This window comes from Malaclemys terrapin, chromosome 9 (genome assembly GCF_027887155.1).
Source record: "Malaclemys terrapin pileata isolate rMalTer1 chromosome 9, rMalTer1.hap1, whole genome shotgun sequence".
Taxonomy (NCBI): domain Eukaryota; kingdom Metazoa; phylum Chordata; order Testudines; family Emydidae; genus Malaclemys; species Malaclemys terrapin.
In genome coordinates this window covers 17,192,727-17,203,675 of record NC_071513.1, presented here as the reverse complement: position 1 = coordinate 17,203,675, position 10,949 = coordinate 17,192,727, and the positions used below count along the sequence as shown (strand labels likewise).

Below are 10,949 nucleotides of genomic sequence, written 5' to 3'. Positions count from 1 at the left end.
CAATTGACCGTCCCATTTACTGGACTGACTTTCAGATGGATCAAACCCTCAAATTACAAAAGCGTAGGCACCCATTTGAATGTCATGAGCAAGAAAGGCATAGTGCCATAACTATATTTAAATATAACAAACTAAGCAGCCTTTTGATTGTCACACTCTGTTTAGGAAGATGAAGCAAGAACAATTAACTCCACTTTCTTATAGCAATTTAGAAACAAGCATTAAATATCTGAACACATTAAAATAAACACATCTTATTTGTGCCAAAGTTTATTTTTCAAAACCTTTCAATAACAAATGAATGAATCCGAGCAACAATCTTAAAAAACCCAACACAGTTTTGTATGTTGTTAAATTAAGTGCCACAATTAAATGTCAACATAGCCAGTCTTGTGCTTATGCAATGTTTTATTTTGCAGAATTTGTATCTCCCCTCTCCCAGTTTTATGGTCAATGGTTTGTTTTCCACACATTCTGTATCCATTATTATAAAATGGAAAGGAACTCATTTAAAGAAACAGCCATACAAGAATAAGCCTGTAAAAACAACCTCCTACATTATAGTAAGCTCCTTTTAAATAAATACCCAATAAAAGGCACAAACCTGTTATACATGGGGAAAATGCAACATATAAAATGATGAAAGAGCCATTAAATAAATAATCCCAAATGAATAAATCTGTTCAGCACCTTTTTTTTTTTTGCACCAGTGCTCTATATGATGAAATCCCCAGCCAAATATCTGGTAAAGGATTAGACTTGAAACACAAGGCTACAGGTTTGAGATACTGAAGGAGGATTCCTAATGTACATCATCTTTTTTTTCTTTTTTCTTTTTTAAACCGCACCAGTTATTACAATCTCTTTAAATAAATGCACATGAGATACTTGTGGAAAAAAGCTATGCAGTAATGTATTTAGCAATACGTGACAATCAAATACATCTTCAGAGTAATAGCAACATAACTTTTCTATTTCTCTACCAATAAATGTATAAATGATAACATGTACAATTTCCATTACTCAAAAATATAATCTTTAAAATGGAAATAAATGACTGGTACACAGTGCCCTTTGATGTTATCCTTACAATACAAACTACCCAAAAGAAAAAAGTTTTCCCTTTTATTTACAAATAAAGCACCGATCCACAGTGCATGATACTCTAAAATTGTAACCCACCCTCTCTGCCACACATCAAAAAACCAGATCTGGACACACCCTGTATTCAATCTTGTAGTAAGAGGTTATTCAACGTTTTACAAAAACTATGCTCACTATTTTTACCCTACATTTTTTCCCCACCACTATGTGCACAGAACTAAAATTTCTCTATTACATAATTCTAGTTGGGAATCTAAATTTAAAGTAGAGAACTTCCTGGAGGCAAATTCATAACGTACATTAAGGATATTAAAAAGGGACAGCTATTTAAAAGGGACACTTTCAAGTCCAACAAGCTCAATATTACAACTTTCCATCCCATCTTCTGCAATAGATTCCATGGTAAATTGCCCCATCAGAAAGAGATTAACTTGCTTCCCAAAAAAGGGATGCAACAGTGTTAACATCCCAGTTGTTAGGTGGAATGATAGTCACAAATGCCACAGGAATACATGATGGAAGTGCATGGCATTCCGCAGATTTCACTAATTTTGAGAGAAAGGAAGGAGCTGAAGAGCACTCAGAACAGGATGCTTAATCACAAAAGACAGGGTTAGTAGGGGAGCGAATGGACAATGCCATATACATACAAGTCCTTTGTGGTCTTGCTCTTGTACCAGCTACTATTTGCAACGGTTGCAAGGCTTTTTTTTTTTTTTTTTTTAAAGTCATATGGTCCCCAATAATGGGAATAATTTTGCTGTACAACAAAAAGTGTCTTTCAGAAGATCAAAGGGCTAATACTGAGCCTTAAGAATCTTGACAGTGTCCTGTTTCCTTGCAGTTACATTATTCTTAATTTATGAAACCATACGTTGTGGGCTAAAAATGATAATCCAGCTTTTTACATGTTCAAACATGTTCACAAGGAAGTTGCTAAAAGCAGTTCTGTACACTTTTGTGAAGTCAGAAATATGCTAAAACCACCTTTTCTTCAAAGGTGATAAAACTATATCAAGATTTTTACGTAAACCCATTAATGCATCAACAAATATTGTACAAGACTAAAGGGAAGGTAGTTTATAAAATGTTTAAGATGTACACTGTGGCTGTTTTTTCCTTTTTAATACTTAATAAAACTTATCAGACAGTCTGATTACAGGAAAGCTGCCCAACAAAGTCACTAAAAATTTCACTAGCCAATCAGAAATTTAAAAAAAGTATTTGAGCTTATTTCTGACTGCAGGAAGTACAGAACAAGTACATTCTAGCTAATCAGAATATAGCTCTTCAAAAAAGTTACAGTGAATGTATGCTGACTGCCCATTCATTCATTTGAGCAATTTAAAATGAATCATACGAGGGATATAATTTAAAATGGACTTGAACAGGACTATAAAATAAGCTGCTACAGGAAAAAAAGAGTCTTGATATTTACTTTATACAGTGCCAGACATTACCTGTTCACAACCTCTGAGCATTGACATTACTGCTTAACTATTTTAAAAAACACATACTAGTCTATCACAGGTACTGATCTAAACTGGATTTAAGACAGAAGAATTCGTTGGAAGCAAGGTCTTTAAATGCTGAGTAAACTCAATGGAATTCATCCCTATATCAAATAAAGTTTGAAACATTATGACCCACTCCAAGTTATGGGTATGTTTCCCCAGCATGTGGAGGGCCACTCTGTGCACTGGAGAATTCACTGGCTTAAAATTAATTATACAGTATTTTTGGTCAACCCAGGAAGAGGGGATTAAAGCCAAAAGCCTTTAAATTCAAATTTCAATATTTAATCACTGTATGTAGTCCAGTTTATACCTTTGCCAGTACATATCCAGAATTTTGGCTTAATACATCTGTTCCATTTGCAACATTTAATTTCACAGAAAGTTAGTGGTTACAAATTTCAAATACATGTGTCAAAAGGACTTAAAAATTCTCATTTAGTTTGACAAAAAGTATATTTCTTTTATGAAATAAGTATATTTCCCTTACACTCTTGGCACAAAATTAACAAACAAAAAGGTACCTAGAGAAAAGGGTATTATAGAATTTAAGTGCTGTATTTCAAAGGTTTGCTCTAGAACAATTTGGCAAGATTACTAAACAACATGTTGGCATTCGTAAGCTACCCTTAATGATATTATTGCTAACGTAACATTCCCAAGACAAGACCGTCACTACTATACTGATGTAAATAACAAGGACGCTTATTTTCTTTTTATGATGACCCAGTTTAAGATTATCCCACAGTGAGCTTTAAATGATACAATAGCACTTTTCCCTTTTCTTCTATTCTCCCACTAAAGTTCTGGAAACATGTTCTGAATTGTATGCGTGTCAAATTACATACTTTTTTCATGCTATCATTTTTATTCTTCAGGTGTTCGAAGGTATTTTTTATCAACATTCTACAGTATTTTTAGGGAATATTTTATTTAATAAATATGAAAGTGAAAACCTTAATTTTTGAAATCATTTTTGCATATGCGTAGCTAGACTGCAGTTATATTTTTCATAGATTAGATAATGGATTGCAAGATTTTTATTATAAAAGAAATGTATGTACATTTCTTAAGCAATACAGTATTTTTATTTTGAAAATTCAACAAAATAAAAAAGTTACTGCAGCATTAAGAAACGTACTTCAAAGTTTACACATATATTTACACACTTTAAAATAATTACTTTTTTTGTAATTTTTAAGGACTGGATTTGTTGTTGAACAAGTGGCAAAAGCTATAGTCAAAGGCTGGACAATACCATGAATGTAGTTTCCAGTCCGAAAAGATCAACTTCTTTTTTTTTTTACCCGCCGAACTACTCAAATGTGGACATTTCTCCTCTTTTGTGGCCAGCAACAAGATTTACTAATCCCTCCAATTTGCTGCTGCTGGATGTGTCTGCAGTTTTACTGTGACATAACGGCAACTCCTGCTAGAGCTAAGAACAATGCTGCTATCTGCACAAAAGATACTGTAAGGAAGTGCAGCTATCACTATCTGTTTGGAAGCTGTACATGCTATTCTGTAACATACTACTATTTTCTCCTGCTTGGAGACAGATCTCAAGCCTGAATCTCTCAGTTGGCAATAGAACGCACTGCCATAATGCCAATGGACCAGTTTTCCATTAATCGTTTTTATATATAGTTAGTTGATTCACAGCATTTAAAACTCACAGTATAAAATTTGTGAATTATAAGAAGCTATTCTATTATGAGAAAGCTGTCTGATTTCACACAATATTGGCTGTATATGATAATACAAGCATTACTCTATCAGAGTACTTTATTAGAGCATATGAAAGTTTTATTGCTCAACTTCATTTGAGTTGTGCCTTGATTACAACAGCCACACAGTTCAGGGAGAAAATAAAATAAATAGAAATATCATGCCCTCAATCAACTTTCTACAGGCCATCTGTTGATGAATAAAGTTGCAAAGCAATTATGTAAATAAGCCCCTCTTCAGAAGGTACAGGTCCTTAAAGTCAGATTCTTCTCATCTTCTAAACTGACCTTTAGCTTCAAAGATTTTGGTTTTCTACTGAAGCTAGTCTTACAGTCTAAAACCAATGAACAAACATGATTCCATACCATAGTGACTGTTATAAACAAGAATCTCTAAAGCATTGCAATTCAAAGTAATTTTATGTTACACAGGGAGTAGTAAGTGGATGCCTTGCTGAAGACTGCACTGTGAGAACACAATTTTAACTCTTCTTTTTACCAGTATTTGGTCGTCAATGTATCTCGCTGCTTTGGCTGCTCTACATAAACTGTATCTGTAAGATAGAAATGAAAGTTTAAGTTTGTTTACTCAATGCACTATTTCTGCAGAATAATGAATCAATTCACATATCTACAAGCAGAACAGTTAACCTGGTTACTTGGGGGATTTATTTGGGGGGGAGGTAGAAGATAGTGCACTATCTATTCGGTTTCTTATGGAGAGTTATTTAAAACCACAAAACCCAAATATTTAGGGTTATGATACAAATAGATACAGAGTGAAATTCACAGCTGAGCATGAAATATATGTTCTCCCAATGGAGCACATAAATTAGTGTGAATCTTCTCCCCACATGCCACATAAAAATGTGTGAAGACCACCATATTTTATCATTCCAGCTGTGGGCCCAAACCAGCAGAAGACATGAATTCATTGTCTGCTGAGTTGTGTAAGGCTGAACTCATCCAGGGGAATGACTGACTGGCTAGTCCTAGAAGCCAAATACTACCCTCTCAACCCCCGCCCCATGCCTAAAGTTTCTAGGCAAGGATTTTCACAGCTAGCTAGGCAAAGTTGACCAGTAACCTGTGCTCTGCTGTTCTCCATTCATTTACCTCCTCTCCCTCCAAGCTGTAGTGCCTACTAGTAGCCGCTACACAGATGAGAGTAACCCCTACAAGCATGGAAATAGAGGACTGTAGCCCTAATGAGTTCAGAATGGTAACACTGGCTGGGAAAGAAGAAAGTCCAGTTTTACTTAACGTTGTATTCTTTAAGGTATCCTTTTAGATACCAGTGTTAAATCTTTATGGCAATTTTTTTTAATAGCGTTAAACCTTAGAGACCTATAAAATATTAACAAAAGCTGGACTTGCCTTTTTTAAAGGCAGACTAGGAGGTCATCAGTATATGCTGGGATAGTTCACTCAAGCACATTTGTAATTTAAGGGGCCTAGAAAAAGATTTGTAAACTACTGGAATCCCAAGCTTTTTTTGGGGAGGGGGCTGGGGAGGCGCAGAGGGGGAATCATTCACTTACTCCTAAAACTGGAACTTTTCCTTAATCTTTTAAGTTCACATTTAAAAAAAAAAAAAGTGTTCACCTGTGTTCCAGGGACAGGCGCAAAGGGATTCGTTGGCCTGAGACCTGGCTGTGTATAAATCATTGGCTGGGGTGCCATTAAAGGAGCAGCACCAATCTGAGGCGGTACCTGTAAAGTAGAGAGAAAGACAGGGAAAGAGTTGATCAAAGTAGTGTTTTAAACTCAAATTAGTCTTGGAAACTTCATATTGAATATTTTGTGCTGTATGTGATATACTGGAAATCAATACAACAACAGAAATAACATATGTAGTCTTTCAGGTCTTTTAGTTTGTGTAAAGAAAGGAGTATAAACTGACAAATTAGCATACTGAAACATGGCAACAAAACAATATACAATTACATTTCCAAAGTGTGAAAATACAGTTATAACAATGAACTCCTTACCATTCCATACACAGGCACTTGAGGTGTAGTCACTGGGTAGGTCATTGGAGCAGGTACCTTTAAAGGCAGGAAGAAAAATTATGCTTGAAATTATCTAAAATACAGTTCTACTAGTAACATTTAATAAGGGACTTTACAAAATATAAAGGTATATTTTGTAAAGTACTTGAAATAGGTTACAAGTTTACAAGAAAGTAACTTACATATCCAGGATAATGTACTCCATTCTGGCATACCAAAAAGGAATAAGGACAGAAGATTATTGAAGTGGTACTGAAACCAGACAACTTAACCCAGGAATGGGTTATGATATAGTACTGAAATTAGCTTTCTCCATGCTTTTCATTGTGAATATAATATAGTCTTTAACTAGAATGGATAAATGTACAAACAATATAATGCAGTGTGCTAGAACAGTAACAGGCTGTACCACGTAACTTGGATAGAATTTTCCTTTTCTAACATGTAAAGAATAATTAGTTTCAGTTTAATAATGGAAGTATTAATTAATTATATTTTTGCTAAATCCAGACACATTTGAAGCCTTTATTTGCTTTTCAAACTTTCAGGAAACAGGCACTGTATAGTTATTTAAGGAGAAGAAGAAGAGAATAGAAGAGAGCAAGAAAGCCTTGATTACTCATCATGAAAATCAGTGAGGAACGGAGAGGAAAGGATGCTCAAGTAGATTCTTAGCCTAAAGACAGCTTCCATATTTTTCTACAATATAGAACCAGGTGTCTGAAGCGAGCCCAGAAATTGAAGAGCAGGAGCAAGTGGAAGAGGAAACCAGTGCCAAGAACAACCATCTAGGGATTCATTTCTACACAGGGCCACATCCTTGGTCTTGCTGTCCCATTGTGACCTAATGGGAAGTGTGCACACTATTAACAGTAGGTAAGTTATAGTGCATATGAAAATGGATTCTAGAAGATTCCATCTGCATGACAGATATGAAAGAGTATGTGTTTTGTACATGGTCTTGGGGAACACATAGTAGCTCTCCAAATCCCCTTGGCCATTTGATAGGTTTTGATTCTTTTAATAAGTAAAACAAACATTCTAGTTCTACTTCTTTAACCAGGGCAGCCATTTCAGGGATACAATTAGCACATTTGTATGCAAGGGTAGGAAGATATTTTGTGTCCCTAATACTTTCAGGACAAGAATGAATAAATCCAGGAACATCCCCCGTTATTGGTTCTACAACCATCAGACTATTGCAGATTTTAAGAGATCCATAGCATCTTTCCATATCTTTTGTTGAACATCCAGAATACTGACAGGAAATTACTACTGAGAATGACGAAGATGCTTAGAACTGTTCCTTGAATTTTTGGGGGTCGCTTTATAGAATGTTTAATTCAGGACTTTCCACTTACTGTTCAGTTCTGGCATAGCTATTTTTCCTCAGCCACTGGATGACTTACAGTCCCTGTCACAATGCTTGACCTGATTTAGGTGTGGCACAACAAACTGTGAACCGACAAAAATGGACATTTGCTCATCTTTCCAAAAGTACACCTCTACCCCGATATAATGCGACCCGGTATAACATGAATTCGAATATAACACGGTAAAGCAGTGCTCTGGGGGGGCGGGGCTGCACACTCCGGCGGATCAAAGCAAGTTCAATGTAACGCTGTTTCACCTATAACGTGGTAAGATTTTTTGTCTCCCGAGGGCAGCGTTATATCGAGGTAGAGGTGTATAGTCTATGTATCAAGGGAAAGAGGCATAGAATACTATTTTCCTTAGTTCCCAAACCCCCCAAAACAGCCTCAGGCACACAATTTTCAGACGTATCTAAATAAATAAGGAACCTTGAAGATGGGAGTTAGGCCCTTTTGAAAATGTTATCCAAGACCTGGAATTGTATTTTTTCTATACAGGCTAAGTATTTCAAATACTCAATAAAAAGAACTTTAACTGATACAGTAAAAACATACAGATGTACTAAATGAAACAGTGAACTGTCAAACCCCAATCTACCCTTGCCTCAATGTCTCTTACATACTCTCATGGGATCTGTTGAAACTCAGAAGTTATGTTTCTAAACCATGGATGGAATAGAAGCAGATGACAAGTTTAATTAAAGATCAGTCCTAACTATTTAATTGTTCCCTTCATTTTATTAGTTTGTCTAAACTAGCATAGATATAGGCATAGATATAACCTGTGGGTGCTTCCCACGCTTCTTCTATTGGTTTGACATAGTTGTAACTGAATATCTCAATTTATAATTGATTTGGGATTTATTTCTGGCACTCATGTTTCCTCAGTGGTGAGTCAGCATGTTGCCACGTGAGAAACATTTATAGTATTCATCTGACATCCTGGACAGCAATATGTTTCATTACTGAAGTACTTTGAGATGGTTTAATAAGATAGAGTGCTATGCCAAGAACTACACATAGAAGACTGTATAAAATGCAAAGTATCATCAGCAATGAAGTAGTTAAACAGCCATGTTGAAGCCCGACAGGGACAAAACAAGCTGGGAATGGCAGTTATTACATGTGAGATGGTCTCTTTCAGGATTCAGAAGCAAGATGGACTAGGTCCCCGCCTAACAAACCTAACTATCCCTTGAGATCGTTTTATCTTAAGACAACTGTACCCTCCCCAAACATACATTGTTAATTTCTGTCCATCTCAAAAATGAAATAAACTGGAATATAGATTTTTTTTTAAATGCCCTTAATGTAAGTTTTTCAATGGTATGAAGGCAAGCATACTAAGATCAATAGCTAATCTTCCTGCAAGTCATAGAATCATAGAACTGGAAGGGACCTCGAGAGATCTAGTGCAGTCCCCTGTATTCATGACAGGATTAAAAATATTATCTAGACCATCCCTGACAGGTGTGTGTCTAACCTGCTCTTAAAGATCTCCACCAATGGAGATTCCACAACCTCCTTAGGCAATTTATTCCAGTGCTTAACCACCCTGACAGTTAGGAAGTTTTTCCTAATATATCCAACCTTAACCACCCTTGCTGCAATTTAAGCCCATTGCTTCTTTTCCCTATTCTCAGAGGTTAAGGAGAATAATTTTTCTCCCTCTTCCTTGTCACAACCTTTTATGTACTTGAAAACTTGTGTTCCCTCTTAGTCTTCTCTTCTCCAGACTGAACCCATTTTTTTCAATCTTCCCTTAGATGTAGGGCCTACCAATTTCATGGCCGTGAAAAGCATGTCACAGACCACGAAATCAACCCTCCCCCATGAAATCTGATTTCCCTTGCTGCTTGGAGCCGAGCTGCTAATGCGGCCGTGCTGGGGAGAGACAGTTGTCCTTCCCCTGCACAGTCACACTTAGTGGGGAGATCAGACCTACCTCCAGGGGAAGCGCAAAGATGAGGGTGGTACACCCTCACTTCTGCGCTGCAGCAGCTCAGGAGCTGGGCTCCAGGCTTCAGTTTCCCCCCCACAGCTCCAGGTCCAGGCGTGGCTTCCTCCTACAATGGCTTCTGCCGGGCTAGGGACATTCACTCCCAACGGCTGAAGCTGGGGCAGCCCGAGCTCTGGGGCGGGGGCAGACTAGGCTCTGGGGCCTGGGCTGTCCTTAGCCATACGCTAAGTATGCAGCTGCTTAGGGCTCCAGCCCCTGCTTTGCCTCTTCCCAGGGCCCCTGCCCCTGCCCCACCCAGCCTCTTCCCGCCTCTGCTCTGCCCCAGCCCCGACCCCACTCCCCTGAAGACTCCAGAAGTGGTCGGGCCTGCACTCACTGGTAAGTAGAGCGACCAGGTCCCAGCCTGCTCCACTCCCCTGGCTCCCAGCCGCACCGCCAGTCAGTGCTGTAGGGCGGTTCCTCCCTGCCCCCCAAGCCTGGGAGCCAGAGGAGTAGAGCAGGCTGGGGCCAAGTCACTCCATTTCCTGCAGGAAGTGGCCAGCCCCCCCGCTCCAATGCCCCACAGAGGCCTGGGGTCAGTGTGCCCCCCACCCCCTGCAGAGGCCTGGGGCGGGGCCCCACACAGCCCCCCCATGGGGGGGGGGGGGGGGAGCCTGCGTAGGGCACCAAAATAGCTAGGGACAGCCCTGTCTGGGGCTTTGCCACTACCCCCCCCCCCCCCCGGCAACCCTCCAGCTGGGGTTCGGGGCTTCTCCCCCACCCCTCCAGACAGGGCTCATGACTTCTTCCCCTGTGGCACCAGCCAGGGCTCAGGGTGGCCTCATATGGACTTCTGCCCTGGGGCTTCTTCTGGGGCTGGGGCACCCATTTTTCCTGGGGGCCCCCCAAATGTGGCACCCAGAACCAGACACAATACTCAAGTTGAGGCCTTATCAGCGCAGAGTAGAGCAGAACTACTACTTCTCATGTCTTGCTTACAACACTCCTGCTAATACATCCCAGAATACTGATTCATATTTAGCTTGTGATCCACTATGACTCCCAGATTCCTTTCTGCAGTACTCCATCCTAGGCAGTCGTTTCCCATTTTCTATGGTGCAACTGATTGTTCCTTCATAAGTGGAGTATTTTGCATTTGTCCTTATTGAATTTCATCTCATTTCTCCAGATCATTTTGAATTTTCATCCTATCCTCCAAAGCACTTGCAACCCCCTCCCAGCTTGGTATCATCCACAAATTTTGTAAGTGTATTCTCTAT

General features: G+C 38.8%; 1 protein-coding gene across 4 annotated transcripts in view; it reads right to left on the bottom strand.

The window, feature by feature from the left end:
- Positions 1-254: 254 nt before the first annotated feature.
- LOC128843219 (phosphatidylinositol-binding clathrin assembly protein-like) overlaps positions 255-10,949 on the bottom strand; it is a 58,233-nt gene continuing 47,538 nt past the window's right edge. For 2 of the 4 annotated variants that reach the window (XM_054039859.1, XM_054039861.1), the window contains 4 exons: positions 6,540-6,563; positions 6,337-6,393; positions 5,951-6,058; positions 255-4,899 (listed from right to left, as the gene is read on the bottom strand). In XM_054039859.1, the coding sequence (XP_053895834.1) occupies positions 4,885-4,899; positions 5,951-6,058; positions 6,337-6,393; positions 6,540-6,563 (204 nt within the window). In that variant the 3' untranslated portion in view covers positions 255-4,884. The remainder of the gene's footprint in view (positions 4,900-5,950; positions 6,059-6,336; positions 6,394-6,539; positions 6,564-10,949) is intronic. The other 2 variants (XM_054039860.1, XM_054039862.1) reach the window with 1 other exon arrangement.